The sequence below is a fragment of the Alosa sapidissima genome, chromosome 2 (genome assembly GCF_018492685.1).
Source record: "Alosa sapidissima isolate fAloSap1 chromosome 2, fAloSap1.pri, whole genome shotgun sequence".
Lineage (NCBI taxonomy): Eukaryota > Metazoa > Chordata > Actinopteri > Clupeiformes > Clupeidae > Alosa > Alosa sapidissima.
In genome coordinates this window covers 31,566,843-31,589,342 of record NC_055958.1, presented here as the reverse complement: position 1 = coordinate 31,589,342, position 22,500 = coordinate 31,566,843, and the positions used below count along the sequence as shown (strand labels likewise).

Below are 22,500 nucleotides of genomic sequence, written 5' to 3'. Positions count from 1 at the left end.
TTACTCTCTCTCTCTCTCTCTCTCTCTCTCTCTCTCTCTCTCTCTCTCTCTCTCTATCTTTCTGTTGTGCATGTACCATGTGTTTTAATGGGGTTTTAATGTAATGGGGTGTTGACACCAGGGTTTGATGACTTGAGTCAATACCAAAAACGGGCGTTAAACCTCTCTCCCCCTCTCCCTCCCTCCTCCTCCTCCCCCTCTACCTCCCTCCTCCTCCTCTTCTCCCTCCTCCTCCCCCTCTCCCTCCCTCCTTCCTCCTCCTCCTCTATCAGATGCAGCTGGAGCGCCTGGTAGCGAAGCAGATGGAGATTCTGCACGACGCGGCGGCCCAAGACCGCCTGCAGGCGCTGGACTGGAGAATCCCCGCTGCCGCCTTCAAGCACGCCGCCGCCGCAGAGCGTCAGGCCACCAACGGAGTCGCCGCCGACAAAAGCGCCGAGCAGACAGGTAAGGCTCCAGGTCCACTGGCTCAGGTGTGCTAAATTAACGCTAAGGGAATGAGGTTCAGTCACATCTGACTTCTGAAGTTGTCTGGAATGCAACGTGAATGACCTTGTATAAAATGCACAGGTGTAAATGTAGTGTGCGGTGGTCACTGCTGATGTCATTAGTGGTATTGGGGGACCTCCACCTCAGGCAAATGACATGCAAGTGTGTGTGTGTATGTAAGTGTAGCTGTATGGAAGTGTACAGATATTATTTCAGACAGTGGTGATTGGTGATTTCAGTGATTAGGTGATTGAGCTTGTGCACTGAGACACATTTTTGCAACACTAAAATAATTATACTTTGGAGTCACCAATTCACATGTCTGTATCCATATTGCACAAAGCTGTGTCGGCAGAAATACACCTGACTGAGATCATTAGGGTTGGTGTGTCTAGAGATTGTGAACTGAATGAGGGACGAGCTTTTGTTTCAGAAGATAAAGAAGCAGAACGATCTGGTGCCTCTCCAGTGGAGCGTGATGTCATCTCTGGTGGCTGCTCATTGGCTGGTTTGGTGTGTGCGTGTGGTGTGTTTGGTTATGAACGTTGAGTCGAGAAAAGGGGGAAACCAAAGGTTTTCTGTTTGTGGTGATGGTGTTGTTTTTGGTGCAAAGTTCTCCGCAGCCTAGTCGCCCATAGTGTCTTTGGTGTGTGTGTGTGTGTGCACATGTGTCAGAGAGAGTTTGTCTATGCGTGTGTATGTGCGCGCACACACACACACACACACACACACACACACACACACACATACACACGCATCACTATGTGGCCAAGGCAGAGAGCATTATGCGTTTATCAGTTAGCTGGTGGTGGTGCCTGTTGGTCTGTTGGGTTCCTTTTTTACTGCACATTTCATTTGATCATCTGTCAGCTGTGGGTGGCAGATAAGTGGGAGTTAAACAAAAGAGAGAGAGAATAGGGAAAAAGAGAGAAGGAGAGAGAGAATAGGGAAAAAGAGAGAAGGAGAGAGAGAGAGAGAATAGGGAAAAAGAGAGAAGGAGAGAGAGAGAAACACATAAAGAGGATGGGGAAGGAGAGAAGAAAGAGAAGAGAGAGAGAATAGGGAAAAAGAGAGAAGGAGAGAGAGAGAAACACATACAGAGGATGGGGAAGGAGAGAAGAAAGAGAAGAGAGAGAGATAAAAGAGGTGGAAAAAGAGAAAGAGTAAGAAAAATGGGCAGAGGGGGAGAGGGGATGGAAAGAGAGAGAGAGAGAGAGAGAGACAAAAGAGGAGAGAAAAAGGTTAAAGTGCCTGTGTAGAGCTCAAAAGAGGAGATTAGTGGGGGGGGGGGGGGGTAAAATGAGAGATAGAGAGAGAGAGAGAGAGAGAGAGAGAGAGAGAGAGAGAGAGCAGCCGAAAGGAGAGTATGAATAAACCGTAAGGGAACAGAGAGAGGAGAGAGGGCTAAAGAGCACAAGAGAATGCAGAAGAAGACGAGAGAAAGGCAGAAAAGAGAGAATAGAACAGAAAAGAGAGAATAGAACAGAAAAGAGAGAATAGAACAGAAAAGAGATAGAATAGAACAGAAAAGAGAGAATAGAACAGAAAAGAGATAGAATAGAACAGAAAAGAGATAGAATAGAACAGAAAAGAGGACATTGAGATGAAAGTGGGTGAAAAAGTGATGCGCCAGAGAGAGGGATTGAGAAAAAGAGAGGGAGGGAGAGAGGGAACCATAACAGACACTCGTGTTCTGCTGCCATCTGCAACCTCTCTGGCCTCCGTGTCCTAATTGATGATTAAATTTCCCGAAAGCCAACTCTGCCGTTTGCCGCCTCCGCGGGCGTACGGTGGCCATACTGGGCCACACAGCGCTGCTACTGCTGCTGCTGCTGCTGCTGCTGCACTGGCTGCTCTTTGCTCCAATTCGGGCCTCTTTCATGTGGTCGAGGCCCAGAGACCGACACTTGATCGCTCGCAGCAGGCGTTGTGCGCCGGACTTACTAAGGGAGTTTCCAGGCTCAAAAAGTCCTCTGTGGTTAATGCCAGTCACTGCTTGCTCCTGGAGACGGCAGCAAATCCAACAGTTCGTTCATTCAGTGCGTGGGCAGACCAAAGACGTGCAAGGCCATTCATTTTTCATGAGCTGACCTCTTCTGCATATGGTAGATACTGTCATCGTATCATGTTCTATATCTCATAAGTAAGCAAGAGGATGCATGTAACTGATTTGGATAACAGACAAACTTATTCTTAAATGGGGAAACATATTATCCCTGGCTGCTGAAAGTGACATGCTCAGAGGGGATGTGTAGGTTGGGAGACTGTACTTAAGCATCCTGCCTTATGAATGTACATAGATATACGCAGCAGCTGTTGTGCAATTTCATCTTGAAGCTGATAGGAAAGATGTAGATTAGAGGTGTAAGGGCGTGTTGCTAAATGCACAACAACAGCAGCATACAACCTCTAACTTAAGTTTAATGCACAACGTTAAACTCACACAACATAAAGCTTTTGTAGAGCATGTGACTCTTTCAGTATTTTGAACTCATTGCTTTAGCACCTGTGTTGGATGTGTGGGTTCTGTCCTCTTTCCTGCCTCTTTGGTCCCTTCAATGCAACGAATGGTCAATACTTCATTACATTACATTACATTGAGCAGACACTTCTTGACCAAAGTGACTTACATATGTTAGCTATATTACAAGGGATCACATTGTCCCCGGAGCAACTTGGGGTTAAGTGCCTTGCTCAAGGGCACAACGGTGGAAGCCAGGAATTGAACCGACAACTTTCAGGCTACTGCACGCTAGCCCAGCTCCTTAACCACTACACTACCACCGCCCCTTCAGAGTGGAACTTTTATGTCTCACTCCGAGAACCTCTCTGCACTGAGAGCCTGCCATCTCTTGCACCTGATTGAAATTAGTGCACATCAGTCTGAATGCCCTTGTTCAGCAGGTACATTCAGTTAGACCAGTGATTTTACGTGACCAGTGACCAGCTACGTCACTCTTCACTTCAGAGAGAAAAATATGGAGTTTGGCAAGATGGGGAACCCCATCTTTAGAGATTGTAATTACCTGTCTTTCCTTTCATCGTTTGAGCTTTGATGTTCACCATCATGGATCTAATCTCTTCTACACTTTCCAAATTGTGATTATTCTGACTCGAGGTCTATGTTGATCCTTCAGATTAGGGGTTAGCCAGAGCTGCGTTTCTCATTTATCCAGCAGGCTCTCATCACCACAGATCTCTGGCTAGAGACAAACGGCTCAACTCTGCCCTTGTTCTCTTCCTGGTCTTCTGTGTTCCAACGGCAGTTTCCACCATAGCCTCTTACCCATTAACTCCCCCACCACCACCACCATTACACACTCATACACACACACACACACACACACACACACACTCACACACACACACACACACACACACACACACACACACACACACACACACACACACACACACATTAATGACCCCTCATATCCTGATGCAGCTTGTGAGTGGGCGAGAGGCCTACACACGGCCTGTTTACTCCAGCTGAGTGGCCTTGGGGCCGAGCTACCTCAAACTCCTTCAACCTTTTTTCTTTCTCTCTCTCGCTCTCTTTAACCATCAGTTCCTCTCCCTCTCTTTCTCTCCCTCTCTTGGATGTGTCTCTTTCGGTCAGTCTCTCTCTCTTTCTCTCTCCCTCTCCCAATCTCTCTTTTTTTCTTTCTCCTTCTCTTTCACTCTTGCTCTTTTCTCTCTCCCTCTCCCAATCTCTCTTTTTTTCTTTCTCCTTCTCTTTCTCTCTTGCTCTTTTCTCTCTCCCTCTCCCAATCTCTCTTTTTTTCTTTCTCCTTCTCTTTCTCTCTTGCTCTTTTCCCTCTCCCTCTCCCAATCTCTCTTTTTTTCTTTCTCCTTCTCTTTCTCTCTTGCTCTTTTCTCTCTCCCTCTCCCAATCTCTCTTTTTTTCTTTCTCCTTCTCTTTCTCTCTTGCTCTTTTCCCTCTCCCTCCTTTTCCCTTGAGCTGCCGCTGCAATGAATCAGCACTGGGGGTAATTAAAAAGCATCGTACGGGCATTCACTCGTTTTTTTTTCCTTCTTCACATTAAAAAAGAGAAAAAAAGGGAGAGAACAAGCGAGAAAATTAAAGACGTTAGTCATGGCCCCCAATCTCTCTCTCTCTCTCTCTCTCTCTCTCTCCCTCCCTCTCGTGCTTGGACCACAATGGCCCCCGTATGAGATCACAGGGTTGAGGAGGAGACAGCGCAGGTTAATGTGACGCGTGCATTAAGGCGGTTGAGTGTGGGGGGGGGGGGGGTGTTATACCACAACACCAGAGTGACTGTTTGTGTGTGTGATGCTTACGCATCAGAGCCGCCATATTTGGCCCTGAGTGTTGATGTAGGCAGGCAGTGACCTCAGCTGAAGATTTCAGAGGCTTCTTCTTTTGTAAGGAAATGCTAGGTTCAAGGTGGAAATGTATTTACGTGGTAGTGGGTTTTTTGCCTGTGTTGACGTGTGTGTGTGTGTGTGTGTGTGTGTGTGTGTGTGTGTGTGTGTGTGTGTGTGTGTGTGTGTGTGTGTGTGTGTGCGTGTGTAGGCGAGAGACCACTGAATCTGCGGGTTGCCAGCCAGAGGACTGAGGGCGAAACACCATTGGGCAAGCAACTGGCCAATGAACTGAAGAGACATCACGCCAACACAGAGAGCAAGACAGCTGCCACAGGTTAGTGTCTTACACACACACACGCACACACACACACACACACACACACACACACGCACGCACGCACACACACACACACACACACAGTCCACCTCCTAAATATACATGCAAACATGCACAAAACACACACAACTGCACACAAATATTGATTGACTGATTGCTACACATTATCTTACATGTTCTCTCAAAATGATACCTTCATGTATGTTTACATAGGACAGAGCAAACCTACTATACACACACACACACACACACACACAAACATTCACACGCACACACACACGCATCCATAATACTATCTTTACTATCTTAAGCTTATTACAACAGATGCCTCTGGTTACTGTTCTTACAGCACAACCCTGTTATCATCTTAAAAATACCCAGAATGCCGCTGCCATATTCTAACCTTCCTCATATAATGTCTCTGTTTCTGCCTCCAGAGAACGGCAATGGCACAGAGCATTCCTCACACGCACTCAACCTTTCTGAGAAAAAGACCATAAAATCGGAACCGGAGGACTCCAGATAGCATCCTCAACCCCACCCCACTCCACCCCCTCACCCCTCTTGTGTACCTTGCTCCTAATGAACTCTGTTGTGTGTTTGTGAATACTAAAAGAGCACAGCTACAGTAGAGCCTTAACAACCAACGTTGCCTCAGAAAAACGTGATTTTGTTTTTTTTTTTTGTTTTTTTTTTTCCCCCGCCAAAGTACCTAGAGACGTTATTTTGTCACCGTAGTAAATTCAGTGTTTTTTGTATGATCACTGACTTGTATTATCATTGACTGCATTGTCCTCTCTCCTTTGATTTCTCTTTCTCTCACCTTCAGTCTCTTTCGCGATTGTCCCTTCTGTACTGTATATATCTGATCCTATATGCTAAACTGTTTGTTGTATATGATGTTATTTAAAACAATGTCTTGTGTAGGTATGAATATTTGTATCTAAAATGTATTTTCACTGAGACCAAGGGCTTCAGTGTCATCGTTTGACTGTTTTTGTGTGCACATAAATCAGTCTGAATCCATTTATAACGTGCTTTCTGTCCATGGGCCGTTCTCAAATGTACTTTACAAAATAAGCATGTGCAGCCCAGGTACCGAACTGAAAGCACTAATCTATGTACATTTCCTGTGGTACCCTTATTTAATTGACAAATGTTTTCAACTGATGGAAGATTTGCAGCGTAGAATAGGATTATGGGAAGGCACAACTGAGGTCGGCAAAAATGCAACAAACACAGCAAAACAAACACAGGCTTTATGTAGGTGAGGTTCATCCTGAACTAAGCTTATTGTATGTCAGTTGTGATGTCTGTGTATTTCATATAGATTAAGGGCAGTGTAGAGTGCTGACATCTTATCATTGCCGATGTGATTTTACCCATGAAGCTGTTTCTGAAATGTGTAGGGATTCTTCAGAAAACGAACAGAAAAAAATCAACAAAAATACGAGATGTAAATAGTCAGATAAAATCCATGATAGTAATAACTTTATTAGGAAATGCAGGGTGATTTGAGTGCGTTGTTACACATCTTATCTATCATAACTTGTTGTAATACTTAGTATAGTAGAGCAATACACAGTAGCTGCCATTTAGCAACCCTGTGAAACTGTCTAGTTGTCCCAAATTTGATGAGCATTTGGAATGTCCATTATAGAGTATTTTTACCCTGTTTACTGGTGTAGCCATATAGTCTTAGTTTCCAAACCAATGTTCAAAATATGACTTGTAACTGATATGCACTAGTGTTGTTATCCTCAGTACAATATGTCCGCAGTGTGAGCTCAGAAAAAAAAGCACTCAACACTTCTCATGTTTTTTTTTTTTTTTTAGAAAAAATGAATGCATACATCTCCACTGCAGCATATATTTGTAGGAGTTGTCTATGTTCAGTGTATCCATCACACGTGCTGTGACTGGTGGGAAGTAGTGACTTATGATATATCAGGGTTCTGTAGTTCTCTCAATCATGTGTATTGAACCGGCCAAGCTGTCATGTAAACTGTATGGTGCGTTCTGCGTGAGATGCCCTCACCCCTCGGTCCTCTCCAGTCCAGCATCACAAAGCTGGGCTGCTGGTGTCCTAATGGACGCTGTATAGCCGAAAGCCCAGCTTTGTTAATTGTTGGATTTGGTTGTCAAGAACTGAAGTGTGTGGACATCTTTGCTCCTAGATTACTTGCTTGCTTTGACTTCTGGCACGACTTAGGTTGAAACTTGTGAACGCTAAATACCTCCTGTCAGGAACTGGGACTAGCGGATTTGTCCTGTTCATGTGCAGTATTTTGATGAGAAAAGGGGAGAATTTTGCCTGTTGTTGTTTATTTTTGGGGAATACCCTTTTAAGTATGCAAATTTCTGTTAATTTAAGTGCCAAAAATAAAGTTTGAATGCAGGGAGACAGGGACTAAACAGTTTCAGAAAACAGCAGATAGGTTTTTAAAAGTTACAAAAAATAAAACTATACTGTATGATGCAACACTGATGTTGGTCCAGGGTAAACATCTTAAAAGTTCCGGTGATTTCATTTTAATTTTTCTGATTTGTATATCATCCAATGTATTTACTTGGTGACAATCTTAAAAATGACTGCAGCTCCAAATCAGCGGAACATGCTGAGAAATAATCATCTGGAAAATGTCAGTGACGCAAATTGCCCCATAATGGAAGACGAGAAAGTCAAAACAAACCTTCACCTTTACAGAAGGATTTTTATCTGGACTGCTTTTGTTCAGTGTTATTGTCCCACACACTTTCTCAGAGAAAAAACAGTCCACTTTTTTCTGTCTGTGATTGCTTTGTAGCGTAGAGGGATGCATCTTGATCTGTGGGATAAGACTGCTTACATGTTAGTAGAATTTGTCCTTATCACTGTTGTTAGGAGAACACCTTTAGTTTATGCGTATACCCATGATCCAATTTGTTTCATTTTTGTAAACACTAATATATTTAATTTGTTATACAGCACATGGACATTAAACTCTATTTTTTGAGATCTAATAGTGGAGTATTTTTCATGTTGTTGCTGTTTGTCTGTTGTTACATGTGTTGATGGCTGATGAAATAGTGTAACACAAAGAGTGAGCTGTTGTTAAAATGGATAGATAGATAGATAGAATACTTTATTGATCCCCAAGGGGAAATTTAAGGTCTCGGTAGCATACAGACATCACACACAACATGCACTTACAGCAGAAAAAGTGATATAAGTAAAAAACACCACTGAACAATAAAGACTATTTAGTTTTATACTAAATAAAACTAAATTAAATATCCACATAGTGTGCTTAAGGATGATTAAGCATGAGGTGCTTGCAGGGACTGAGCCTGTGATTCTGTATGCATGGTAAGGTGCTCTATGAGAATGAGTGTCATGGTGATGGTGCAAATAAGTACTGTAAGTCCAACAGTGGAAGAGTAAAGTCTAGAGACCAGCATTAAATAAATATGGACATGTAAGAGAATAATGTAAACAAAGTAAAGTATAAAGAACTATATCAGTGCAAGAATAGGTTGAAGTAATAGGGTTACAGCCATTGGTCAAGTATTAAGTACGGCCACAATCCAGGCTGAGGGAGGGAGGGAGGGGTTGTGCATATGTGCTAATATAGCCTGTAAAGTAGCAGTAAACAGTGTAGCAGTAAACAGTAGACCAGTGGACAGTCAGTATCAAACATGGAGAGGGTGGAGAGGCAGACTATGCAGAGAAGTCTATCTCTCCTCTTCCCTTTAGACAAGAGATAGACTTCTCTGCATAGCAGAGAAAGAGTGGGACAGGTTTGATGATGTTTGAAAGACCCTAATCAAATCTTAATGACCAAGGTCTGGTCCAGTCATAATTCTAAAACTGCAGTTTATTTTTACTGTGACAATGGGGAAAAGATGTGTGACAACTGAATGCAATGCCCTACCAAATATCGCTACTAATATTCCATTATCATGGCAGTACTATCACTGTCAAAGAGGCTAACATCAGTCAATCTGCATTAGGGTAGATTAAGTAAGAATACATTTGCTCAAAACAACACAACTACAGTTTTTGATATTACCTGTAATTTACAACTTTAAAATGATTTATGAAAAGGAATTAAAATGGAGCTGGTTAATCAGCCCACAGTCTCTTCTAGGTGGACATCCCCTTCTGCCCACAAAGTCCTGCTGCAGAAGGCCCCCTCCTATCATTTACAGGCAGGAATTAATGCTCACAACCTGATGAAATCGGATTGCCTCTTATATTGCATGTTTTTGATCTAAAAGTCAAAGGTGAGAAGACTGTACTATCACATACGCCCTTGTTTGCGTCATGTGAGGAGTCCCACTTTAAGTGTGTGCAGTCAGGTGCAGGTCTGACCAAGACAACACATTTTTATCAGTGATGATGATTGTGGACTCTTTTGGCCAAGGCTACATTTAGTCATTTAACGGACGCTTTTATCCAAAGCGACTTACAAAAGTATGAATGTAGACCGCAGAAATATAAATCCCCTTTGCTATCAGGCTGTGGGGTTTACAGGAGATATTGGGGCAAAGTACCTCCTTTCTCCATCACTTTTGACCTGTAAGCATTCTTTTATCTATTTTCCTGCGGGCGTGACAGAAGTCTGCTGCTGCTGCAAATGGGACAGTTCGACTTCACCTTCATCAATTTGCATGTACATCATCTTAACACATTCTGAAAGTTCAAAATGACTCATTCTTACGCACTCTCGGCCCTTTCCTCGTTAGTGGACGCACGCAGGTCTGCCTTCATGTCTAAACCCTGTGGTGATAAGCACCCCACATGCCGCCCACGGCCTCGCGCAGGCTCAGCCTCGGTGACATCTCCCCGCGGGGATGTCACAGATAGGTCACCGTGGCGCGGAGCGGTGTGGGCAGCAACAGAGGCGTCGGGAGGAGCGCGCAGCGGGGACGAGCGGGACGGAACTGGGCGGATGTGCACTCATTCCCTTCTAACCGTGCGTAAGACCGACAGCTTTAGCTAGAATGTGGGTGGCATGTGAATTATCTTGTCCTCTTTTTCTAGCGACGGGATAAAGGACGTTTCATTTTTATAATCCGCACGTCAACCTGAACAGAGAGGAGTCGGTGTGCGCTAGTTAAGAGTCACAGAGCATCCTTAATTGCGCCCGTCAGCGCTCCCTCGAGCGCACGGCACGTCTCCCACACTTCGTCACTTCACCAGTTTTCCCGACTCTTACCGTCAAGATCTTTTTTTTTCTTTCATTTTTTAAGTAACAGGCTGCCTGAGTTTGGGATCCATCGCCTGAATTCAAGATGAAACTATGCATTTTGCATGACTTTGTGGTCTGTCACTACGGAGTAGTTTATTTTCTTGGGCGTGGGTGGGCAGGTGGGCCGATGAATCACTTCTCTATGTTCGACTTCATGTGTGCATATAATTACATCATTAGTCTCATAGGCAGAAAGTCTGCATTCGGGTATAGGCCCACTACACTTTTAGCGCATTGTGTAAGATGGGCCCCCGGGTGAAAGACAACGCAAATTATTCAAGAACTGTCTTATCCAAACAAACATAATGTGTGAGAAGCTCTCATATGAAAAACTCTGTTTATACACATCACTAGCATATAAGGAAAAATCTACGGGCTGAGAGGGAAAGGTGTGTCGATCTGAAATGCTTCCATGTGTTGAGTCGCACCTGGCGGACACCAGTGACCATTTTCACCAGTCTGTTGGCCAGGCATATAGGAATAGGCCGCCAAGGTTACGGGACATAAAAGTCAAGTCAGGTCTAAAATAGCCATGATTAGCCTACATATGGCTGAACATATTTCTTCTTTAAAAGACGTCACTGATTTCCAGCTCTTGACAACTCATTTGTTTATCAAATGACTAGGAATTCTCGTGAACAAGTACTTTTTTGATCCCGAGAGGCATGGGCGGATTATGAACTTTCGGGCCCCTGGGCCCAGATGTATTAAAGGCCCCCCACTAATTGTTGCATATGTGGGAGGGGGGGTTTGGGGGTCCTCCCCCAGATTTTTTTTTATTTGTTTGATGTGATTTCCTGTGATTTCCTATTCTGGTGCATTTTGGGGATGGCCAATACTACATTCAATCAGATTCATAGCCTACATCCTGATTTGTTGATATTGAGGCAATGATTCCATGCAAAAGCTTGGGCTTCAGGGCCCCCTGGGCCCCCTGGGCCCCTGGGCCTGGGCCCGGTAGGCCCGTGCAGTAATCGATCACTGCCGAGAGGGAAATTTGGTCTCTGCATTCCAATCCGTGAATTAGTGAAACACACTCAGCACACAGTGAGGTGAAGCACACACTAATCCCGGCGCAGTGAGCTGCCTGCAACAACAGCGGCGCTCGGGGAGCAGTGAGGGGTTAGGTGCCTTGCTCAAGGGAACTTCAGCCGTGCCTACTGGTCGGGGTTCGAACCGGCAACCTTCCGGTTACAAGTCCGAAGCGCTAACCAGTAGGCCACGGCTGCTCCAAAATATTGAATATTGACCTCCAGTTGACCTCCAGTTGGGTCATGAACTGTTGGGGATGTGATTGAATCCTATTGGCAATTCAATGTTTGGATTCAATTACATAAAAATTCAGCTGAATCCATCTCAATGCCTCCCTTTACACACAAATAGGTTGTTATTATGAGACAGCTGTTTCTGCTGGGGATCTAATGCATGTTTTTTTGTTTTTTTTTAAACAGACTGTGTGTTATAGGCCTAAGCTCATATCTATGAAAATCAATTGCATAGCCAAGTCTTGTAATAAAAATAAGACAACGATCGTTTCCATTCTGTCACAAATGCTGTAACACTTTCACAGTCCTCCTGCCCACACACATCGCCTACTCACAAAGGCCTTCTCAGTAATCATTCAAACACACCAAACACAGAGTACACCCACGCCTTACTCCCACACCTAACTCTCCCTCCTGTTGACAAGGGTGGCAAGCTTAATGGTCCACACATAGTCAGTTGCAGTCAAAAACACAAATAGATTAGTATGATGACACATGTAGGTTTTATTTATAAATATCAAAGCAAGGTGTTTATGAGTTGTGAAGAATGCTGCATATTTCTGTCTGATTACAGATGAATGGGTTGTGCGTTATCATCTACTGCATGGTGTGCCATCATCATTTCATTCACAGTGGAATTTACACAAGAGCATTTTAATTTTACACTAACAACTCCATAGTGTAGTATGCCCTGTGTTCTGACCCTGCGGAATTCTGTGAAACATTTAGGTGGTATTTGGTTGTTTACTGTAAGTCGGTCAACTAACAATAAATTCTAAATTGAGTGGATAGGTAGATAGATGAACCGTTCAAAACTGTCAAGCTTGTTGCCAGTATTTTAGGCCTACTGTATATCTAGACAACAATCGTTGTAAGCATGCAGACGTAACCCCTGGACTCCAGTGCAGACTCTTTCTTCCACATAATCAGAGTTGTGACTCATGCTAGTTTGGGTTCATCATACAACTTACACATGTCAATAAACTGCACCTTAATAACCCACTTGATGGAAAAATGTGAAATTCGGTACACTTGTCCTTATGCTCTTTTGATCGCCTTTTAGGAGTCCTTGATAGATGCACTTCATCCAACTGCTTGGAAGTTGATCACTGCTTGCGGTTATATTTAGAGTTGTGACTCATCCTAGCAGTTTGGGTTCATCATATAGTCCTACTCCACACCAGGCAGGAGGCTGCACCTCCAACCAGACCTGATGGGGGCGCTGTTGCTCCCAGGGTCCTGTGCAGGCCCTCTCACTGGAGTAGTCCCTACCCAGGAAGAACCGAGCCTCCACCCCTGGCCTGATGTCTATGTTAGAGTTGTAATCGTAAGCCACGTACGCCTCTGTGTCTTTCCCTGCATTCCTCGTGAATCTGATGACCCACTGCCACGTTTGCGTGCTCATGCTGCTGTCCGAGCTGTTGTTGTACAGTGCCACCCACGAGAGTCCAAATCTGCCCATGGTCATCCAATCGCTGAAGGTCTTTCGGTTGTAGAGGCGGGCACAGGCTTTGCCTCGTTTGACGAACAGCTGCAGACTGGCGTCGTATCCACGCACTCGAGACAGAAGTTTCCTGTTGGCCTCGTCGAATTCGGGGGCCTGCCCAGAGCTTGATGTGAGACTGAGGACCCATCTGCTGCGTTAGGGTGACCTGCAGCCCTGCAGCCCAGGGTCCAGACACCACGGCCTTCTCCAGGGCGGTCCGGGGAATATCGCTCCAGCTGATCCAGGCGTAATCAGGGTCAGTGGAGGTCATCACCTCCAGCGTCACGTTGATGGGGGCATCACACTCACCCCCTGCGCCTCCAACACTGACACCTCCCTGCGTTCCCCACGTGCATCCAAAGCTTTGGGCGCGTAGTGCATCCCTGACATATGTGTCGTAACCAGCCTGCTGCAGGAAGGCGTCCAGTGTGAGCTGGGGAATCTTCCCTAGGAGCTGAAGGTTAACCTCAAAGGTGTAGTCTCCATCATAGACACAGGCCTGAGGAGGAGACCCAGCATGATGACACTGGGTGATGAGGACCCTGCGCACCCGTGCCAGAGGGTCTCCAATCACACTGGCTCGGTTGTCCCTGGAGATCTGGACAACAATCCTCTCCCGGTTCCAGTTTGGGTTACCGTGACTGTTTTAAGAGTCCTCTGTGACGTAACTTGGCAATTGTCTGCTGCGAGGAAGTGTATTTGTATCAAGGTTTCCCAAGGAGAAATACTGACGAAGGTCAGCGCCTAAGGTACCTGAGGAGGGGAGAATACCCTATACCCTGTTGTCATAGCGACGGAAGCAATAATCCCCTCGAGATGGCTCAATATTTACCAGCTGTATGAAATGGGCATGTATGAACTCTGTAGTGATAGCTAGCCAGTAAAGCAGAGAGAGAGAGAGACAGAGAAAGAGAGAGACAGAGAGATAGAAAGTGAGAGAGACAGAGAGTGACAGAAAGAGAGACAGAGAGATAGGGAGTCATTAAAGATGCAATATGGATATGAATTTTAGTTACAACATACAAAAATTAGCAAAAATATATTAAGAAATGTAAGTAGCCTTCAGCCTCTGATACCTTGGCCTAACCATTAGTTACTATAAAGTGAATGGGGAGGAGGTAGGGGGACAGAAAACATTAAAAAAAACTTCTGAGAAACCATCAGTAGATAATGTGCTCTTAGATCTAAATACATTTAATAACATTTTACTATATACACATCAGTTGACATTTACTGTAATAAACATTTGCACGAGGAAACTGAAGTAGATTTTGTCATTTCAGTTATATATACTATAATATATATATTTACATTGCATGAATAGTATAGTAATCAGTGTAGCATTTCATCCTATTGTCCTGACACATCCATGCAGAACAGCAGCTCAAATTCAATCGTCCGTGTCAAGACAATCAAAGACCTCTACGCAACTTCTCAGAAAAGAAGAAAAGTGAGAGGAAACATTTCTGCCTCTAAACACTTACCGATCCAAACTGTCAGAGCAAAATGTAAGAGCAGACACAGTAGTTTATTAGGCTTGTGACAGATGAATCCTGCTGTCCAAACCTGCTGCTGTGAAATCAGGCAGAGAAGTGGTCCTGTCCCTCCCATTAGTCCATTGCACGCCACGTGATTTAGGGGAATAAAAAGGCCATATTACACATCAGTGCTTGCACAAGTGACATGACTCAGCCCAGATTCTCAGCCAAACACACACACAAATAAACTAGTTAGTTGATAAAAAAAAGGAGGTCTCTATTGTGCATCACATTGTTTTGCCTTTCACACAGACAAAAACCCTTTCTACTGATCCAAGGCAAACAGAGCTCAGGTATTCCACTGGTTTTAGTCACCACTTAAATAGGTACTATCAGAGGAGAGACCATTTGAGATGTAGTGGCTATGGGCGTCTCCAACGTTTTAGCAAGGTGGGATCTTATCAAAACTCATCAACATACAAGTGAGCATTGGGATATTACCTATACTATGACATAACTGTTATTGCACATAATGGACAATTGATGTATATAGCATGTATTAATTCTGACATCCAGTGAAGAATCTTGTTTGATTTTGAAGAGGTAAATAGAATCAGGAGAAATATATGAAAGAAATTGTGAACCTTGAATGAATGAATGAATTTATTTATTTATTGGTCCTTATAAATTGTAAATCATGAATGAATGAGTGAATGTATGGGTCCTTATACCCATAAGGGTCAGTACTTATATACAGTACATTGCCACCATCCTAAATAATGATAGTAACCATAATGACAATAACAATGTTCATCATCATCATCATCATCATCATTATCAACATTCTCATAGAATAATACTACTCAATGTCTGTACGTATCTAGTGTCATGTGTTTGAACCCTTTTTTACATTTGGAAACAATCCTACTATGTTTGAATTCATCTGGCAATGCGTTCCATAACTTCAGGCCACAGACAGATATGCACCTGCTTTTCATCACTGTGTTACAGGTAGGTTGTTTCCAATTGAGTTCGCCTCTGAGGGCATAACCCCCTTCTCTTTCTCTAAACATGGTTTGTATGTTGGAGGGAAGTAGGTTATGTTGAGCTTTATACAGAACTAACACAGTTTTCTGGTTTACCAGGTCCATGAATTTCAGTGTTTTTGACTTAAGAAATAATGAATTAGTATGATCATTGAACCCAACATTATTCACAATTTGTATTGCTCTTTTCTGAACTGTGCACACTGTCTGTAGAGTGGTTTTGCAGGCATTACCCCAGTTTTCAACACAGTATGTTAAACAAGGAAGAATCAGCTTGCTGTATAGAGTGTTCATAGATCTGTGGTTAAGAAAGAGTCTGACTTTACTCAACACCCCGATGCTTCTGGAAATTTTGGATCTTACATGGTTTATTTGTGGTCTCCAACTGAATGTATGGTCTATTATTACTCTAAAAGGGTATTTTCCTATACTCTCTCTAACTCAACAGTTTCTATCCTTAAGCTTACTTGAGCTGTTAAATGTGTTATCAAACCACAGTTTCAATTTACCTAGTTCTACTGTACTGTCACCATCTCCATTAGCCTCTGTAAACAGTCGCCTGAACAGAAAATGTTGTTATCATCTGCGAAAATGACATATTTCAATATATTGGACACTTTACAAATATTGTTTATGTACATAATGAATCATTTTGGTCCAACTATCGAACCCTGGGCACGCCGCACGTGATGTTAGCGAGCTTGGACATGGCATTGCCCACTTGTACATACTGACTCCTATTTTTGATACAGCTCTTCAGCCATTCCAGACCTACACCTCTGATTCCAAACCTTTCCATTTTCTCCAACTAACTTATTTTTATAGTTTTATATTTAAATTGTATTGAGCATTCACTCTCTTCTGCAACATATCAAGATTGTATTATTAGTCATGCTTTTTAGTGAAAACACATCTGTCTGGAAGCATTTGAGCTGAACTAAACTGCAGTACTTATGTATCCCTCAGGATGGCAGCAATACATAGGCTTATGCCTAATTTGCCCTGCCGCACTTTTTACTGTGGTATGGTTGTCTGTAATTATGTTGTGTAGTCACTGTTACTTTTATGTAGCTTTATTGTTGTCTATCATTGTTTTGTTGCTGTAACGTAGTGTTATGATGTCATTTCTGTCTCTTGTCAGTTAAGTTTTGTATGCAGTGATCCTCTATTTGCTCCTATAAGTGACCTTGGGTTTGAGAAAGGCATATACAAACAAAATATATATTACATGTTTATGAAAAAAGATGGGAAACATTTTCATCCGAATTATTATTACAAAATCAGAGATCATCCCATTAATATCTCTTCAGAGAAGATTTTGCTGGGAGTAAACAATGCAGGATGATTATCAGACAACTGTAACAACAGTACCACCATGAAAAGAGAGGGGGAGCCATATCCATTTCACTCAGATAGATGAGGCACTGGCAGGAACCAGTTTGAGTGGGATTGTGGGAAATAGATGGTTCTGGAATGAGAATTCTTATGACTCATTAGGGAACTATTTGATAGTTGTGTTGAGTTTCAGAGAAAGAATTGTTCCATAGGATATTCTATATTTCAGTGTGATTCGATGAAAGAATAACTATCTATAAAGTCACAATGAAATAGTAATGAAACACACTACGCATCACACATACACACACAGAGAGAGTGAGAGAGAGAGAGAGAGAGAGAAACAGTTAAAAACTTCAAAGACCCAAGCAAAGTTAGCAGGAGAGCAACATATTTTAAGTGCTTTAGAAAAGAATTGTTGTAGTCTAGGCTATTTACAAAACAGAGGACTGTGACTGAACTAGTTCAAAGACTCCTCTCAGCAAGCATTCTGTCTATGGAGAATGGCAAGAACCTGTTTTTACTATAGCCTATGATTTGACTCTAACTCATTGAGCATGGATTTGAAAATATATACAGTAATGGCATTTTTCGTAACTGTGAACTTATATTTATATGGAAATTATATCTCTCCACACTCAAACTGTAAAGAATGGTAGCATTCAAAGAATATTTGGCTTGGACCAAAATGTGGGAGAAATATAATTCATAGCCCTTCAACTTTTGTAACCAAATTCTAGTCATAACATATATAGGTCTATCAATTTCGATATCAAATTGTTTTCATGCTTTGAGGAACTATCCCCATGTTCCACGTACTAACCAGGAGACACACAATTTCAGCCAGTCATAAGAGAGTGACTGGAGCGCGCACACACACACACACACACACACACACACACAAAACAGATAGTAAAATAGAAGAAGAAAGGTTTCCTTTACGTTATGGTCTATCATTAACCTATCGACTACCCAGAAAATTGGGAAACATCCACTAGGCCTACTACTAGGTAGAATGCATATCGCCTTGCTGTAGGAAGTGATGTACTGAACAAAATATGATAGCCTCTTAATTCAACCAATGAGAGAACATAGGACAAAAGAAGCGAAACCGGCTCTACCAATGACGTCTAAGATGGGCGTGATTATTGGGATTTTGTTCTTTAAAACAACGCCGGATCTTAACAGCAGCGCAACAGTCCTCTATTGGTCCGGCGGCAGAGTCAGCGGTGCGGTTAGGCAATATTCTCAGTTTTGTCTTCAATTTCAAATTGATTAAGTAAAGAAATTCTCCTAAACTAGCCTGACAAGATTGAAATGTTACAGTTTAGGTTTTCAACAGTGCTGAAGGAGTTGTCTCAATCCAACCTTAAGCGTCCCTTGACAGGTATTGCCAGAAATAAATCGTCATCACAAAACCCTAACTGCTTCAGAACCGCCTGTCCCGATGCCAGAGCTATATCTAAGTTAAAGACTTTCCATGGTGGGGGACACCGACCTCCATGCGTCTTACCTTGGATAAGGACTTTCTGCACGAAGACTGAAGGAGCAATAGAGGCGACAGAACAGGTGAAAAAAGATGAGGACGGCACAACAACCACGTAAGTAGGCTACCTGTAATAGCACGTAATAACCTAATGCTGAACGACTGCACACGTCTCTTGAATAGTTGGTTATTTATTTGTGTCATGTTTTTGGTCACACATGTTGCCCCTCGTGCAAATGCCTTAATGTCAAACCGACAACGTGGCGAAGTAGTAGACTACGAACGATGTGAAAAGGTCACTGACGTTATAGTGATTTGACTACAATGTTTCAGTTGCTGCCTCTGTGCACGCTCCTACAACAGAGAACTGATACAGTGTAACAGACTACAATGTTGCCAACTAGTGACTCTCGTTTTACGTTTAGCCCATGTGAGCGCTCTTTTCTTTTCTGGAACTCAGAGGGGAGTGGCGGCCCTTATCAAATGGCCCCAGTCCAAGATAAAGCGCGGATTTCCACACGAATATGGCAGCTGTGGAATGTAAATAGGCTAGTCGCACATTTCCGTAAACACAATATACAAAGAAACGTCAAACATCACATGAAATCTCATCAAATTCATAAACACGATTGAACTGCGATTCTTATTCAGGTCTTGTTCTGGCTTACATGTAGAGTCTGAGTTTGTGCCTCAATTTTGCACAAAAGCTCAGTATAATCCAAGAGTGTGCTGGCAGACCGGCGAGCCGTTGAGTCATCGGCGCAACTTGGCAAAGCTGTGCGTTGGTGCTGCCCGCTCGCCGTCAGACGCGGCTAATCGCAGGGGATGTTTTCTCATTTCATCCCCTGCGGTGAGTCAGCAGCAGGGAATGCAAGGTCCGTAGAAAGTTCCACGAGAGGTGGTCCGCCACCCCTTTTTCTGCCTCCGCTTTGCACTCTGTTTTTATGCAGTTCCATAGAGTTCTGCCTTCTCCTGTTGGCCATGATTGCAAGCATCTGTTGCTATTAAAAGTGAACATATGAAACATCACTTGAAATGTAGCGTAGCCTGATCTTACAAACAAGTTTTGTTCCCCCTCAAGATGTTGGTCAATCATAGTTTGTTCAGATGTCATAAATAAGTTAATGTCTGGCCTCTATCTTACGGTCATGGTGGAACCGAGTGACGTTTGTTGTCAGTGCCTTCGAAGTAACACAGTTGGTGTAATGGGTAGGCTACACAATGTAACATATGTAATAGGCCTACATGCTCCAGGAAACAGAACAGATTGGGGTATTACATATATTATGTAATCGTGCTTCTTTGCACATACAGAATGTTACCCACATGTATGGTTGTGTACCAGTAGTTAAACCTTATTCTGGCATTTGTCAATGAACCTTAGGGGGAATGTTGTTTAACTCAGAACTGAGTCAAAGCTATGAGACCAGCTATAGGTAATCAATGGCCAATATCATTGTAAATAGGTTATTGACGTAGGGAAGAGTCAGTGGTATATTCCATTAGATTTGTGGAGTAGCCTAAGTTTTGTGGAGACTGATGTATTGGGCTAATTGACTGCAACTTTCACATTCTGTGAGATGAGCTTCAAAGCTGCCTGACCAGCTGGTTGTAATTAAAGCTCTATTAGGTATTTATATCTGTCTAAAAACAGACCCAAGTAAAGTCTGGGTGTTGTTTTTTTTCTACCCACGACGAGGCCAGGGAAAAACCTCTGGGGAGCCTCGGGCAGATGCTGGGTTCTGCCAGTCTATCACCATGAAGCACAAACGGCCTGGCTCACTTCACTTTCCACTATCAACCAACCAAAGTCTCCTTCGTAGTCTGCTCAAGTCTCCTCAGTAGTCTGCTCAAGTCTCCTCAGTAGTCTGCTCAAGTATCCTCAGGAGTCTGTTCAAGTCTCCTCAGTAGTCTGCTCAAGTCTCCTCAGTAGTCTGCTCAAGTCTCCTCAGGAGTCTGCTCAAGTATCCTCAGTAGTCTGCTCAAGTCTCCTCAGGAGTCTGTTCAAGTCTCCTCAGTAGTCTGCTCAAGTCTCCTCAGGAGTCTGTTCAAGTCTCCTCAGTAGTCTGTTCAAGGCTCCTCAGTAGTCTGTGAACATGTGTGACAAGTGATGGACCGAGAGCAGTGAGTTTGCTGGTGTGAAAATAGAGAAACATTAGAGGTCTTCTGCTGGGCTCCTCATAGCCATGTACTGTACATGCATAGCTGGATGGATTGGGAGAGAGAGTGTATGTAGGCTTATAGATCATAAACACAAACAACGTTATGTAATAGAGTGGACACGTGTACACTTTCTGGTGCAGTTGCTCACTTTCGTTCATATTCTATTCCTCTCTTTCTCTCTGTCACAAACACACACACATACAGACGGCAGTGGGGAACATATTTGTATGACCTAGAAGGAAAGAGCAAGGAAGTTGTGGAGGTTCTTCAGGGTGGATGTGGTGTTAGAGGGGATCTAAACAGAATGTGGGTGTGGTGTGTGATGATGACAGCCAGGAGTTTGCTAATGGAGCAGGGAGAACACAGGTTTTCCCACTCCTTTGTCCTGTGTGTGTGTGTGTGTGTGTGTGTGTGTGTGTGTGTGTGTGAGAGAGAGAGAGAGAGATAGAGAGAGAGAGAAATAAGGAAATAGCAAAAAAGAGCAAGCACATCAGAGAAAGTGAACACATGTCAGCTCTCTTAAGAATAAGCCCTCAGTTGTGTATGTGTCTATGCGCAGCAACCTCGTAAAAATGACTGTAATGGTTGTAATGGTTCTGAGGAAAGTGGAAAATCCTGCTCACCCCTACCGCATTGGACGGTCTTACATAAGGCCTCAGAACTGGCTGAAAGTCTGTGTATTTGTTACTGTGTGTATGTGTGTGTGTGTGTGTGTGTGTGTGTGTGTGTGTGTGTGTTGCTGAGTAGAACATCCTTCCCCAGCCTTGTCTTTGAAGTGCCACACATACTGTACACACACACACAATCGATCTCTCAAAGTGGGTTGCTTTGAAAACCCGAGGTTTAAATAAAAAAATGCAATTCAATGCTGTTGCATAGTAATAGCTGCATATCACTTGTGATTCAGCTCAGTGAGAGGGGGATTATTATCCCAAGCCCATGAGATTACGGATATTATACAGATGTTGAGAGACTGCAAAATGCCAGTTATATGAATTGAGACTTCATTGCTGTTGTGTAGCCAGGCAAAGAGCAGACCATCACATCATATGCATGGTCACTGAAGTCAGTGACTAGGTCATACATATGTAATGGGTATTAATCTGGCAAGGCCTTGTGGTCTTTGCACACAGTTGGAGAACATAGAAGGCTTTTTCGAACACTTGGTTTATTAATTTAGCTCGGTGAACTCTGTTTCTCTCAGAAATGCCTCCTAAATTACATAATCTACATCTCCCTCTCTCTCCTGTCCACAACCTTTTCTTTCTCTCTCTCTCTTCCTCTCTCCCAGTCTCTCCCCCTCTCTGGCTCTGTGCTGTTGTTTACGGCGCTGGTGCCGGTCTATTGTCCCCGTTTAGTTTCTCTCTCCTCCTGTTGAAGTGGCCTGTTTATCTTTCAGCAGCCAAGAAGACATGAGAGAGTAAGTGCCATGTTGCGTCCCCTCATCAACAGAGCCGCCCCGCTCCAGTTCCCACAGCACAGCTGACGTCCGCTCCCGTCCAGCATACACCTGACCTTACTGTCCTTCCAGTGACCGTGAAATGCAGACAGAAAGCGAATGAAACAGACAGAGGATGTTTATGTGAGAAAAAGGAAAAGGACAAGGACAGACATGCAGACAGACAGCGGTTGGTGTCTGTTGTTTGCTCTCAGATCTCAGCTCAGTTGGATTTGTTTGTTGTTGAGAATTCCTCCCAAACCTGCCTTTCTGTCTCTCTCATTTCATCAAGGCAGACTTTATTGTCCCTAATGGGACATTCGTCTTGGGCTCCAGCCACTGCGTCGCATAACTAACCGTATTACTCAACATAAATGACAATAAATTATTCATGTACTTCACTTCAAGATACTG

The 22,500-nt window shown here is 43.4% G+C and overlaps 2 protein-coding genes across 7 annotated transcripts in view; both read left to right on the top strand.

Moving 5' to 3' along the window:
• Positions 1-8,158, top strand: part of nab1b (NGFI-A binding protein 1b (EGR1 binding protein 1)) — an 18,099-nt gene extending 9,941 nt beyond the window's left edge. Inside the window, 3 exon segments of the mRNA XM_042083917.1 lie at positions 273-447; positions 5,027-5,152; positions 5,593-8,158. Of these exon segments, the coding sequence (XP_041939851.1) occupies positions 273-447; positions 5,027-5,152; positions 5,593-5,681 (390 nt within the window). The 3' untranslated portion in view covers positions 5,682-8,158.
• A 10,029-nt stretch (positions 8,159-18,187) lies between these two features.
• The window catches only part of glsb (glutaminase b), a 50,772-nt gene continuing 46,459 nt past the window's right edge, over positions 18,188-22,500 (top strand). For all 6 annotated transcript variants that reach the window (XM_042084077.1, XM_042084071.1, XM_042084082.1 and 3 more), the window contains exon 1: positions 18,188-18,600. In XM_042084077.1, the coding sequence (XP_041940011.1) occupies positions 18,317-18,600 (284 nt within the window). In that variant the 5' untranslated portion in view covers positions 18,188-18,316. The remainder of the gene's footprint in view (positions 18,601-22,500) is intronic.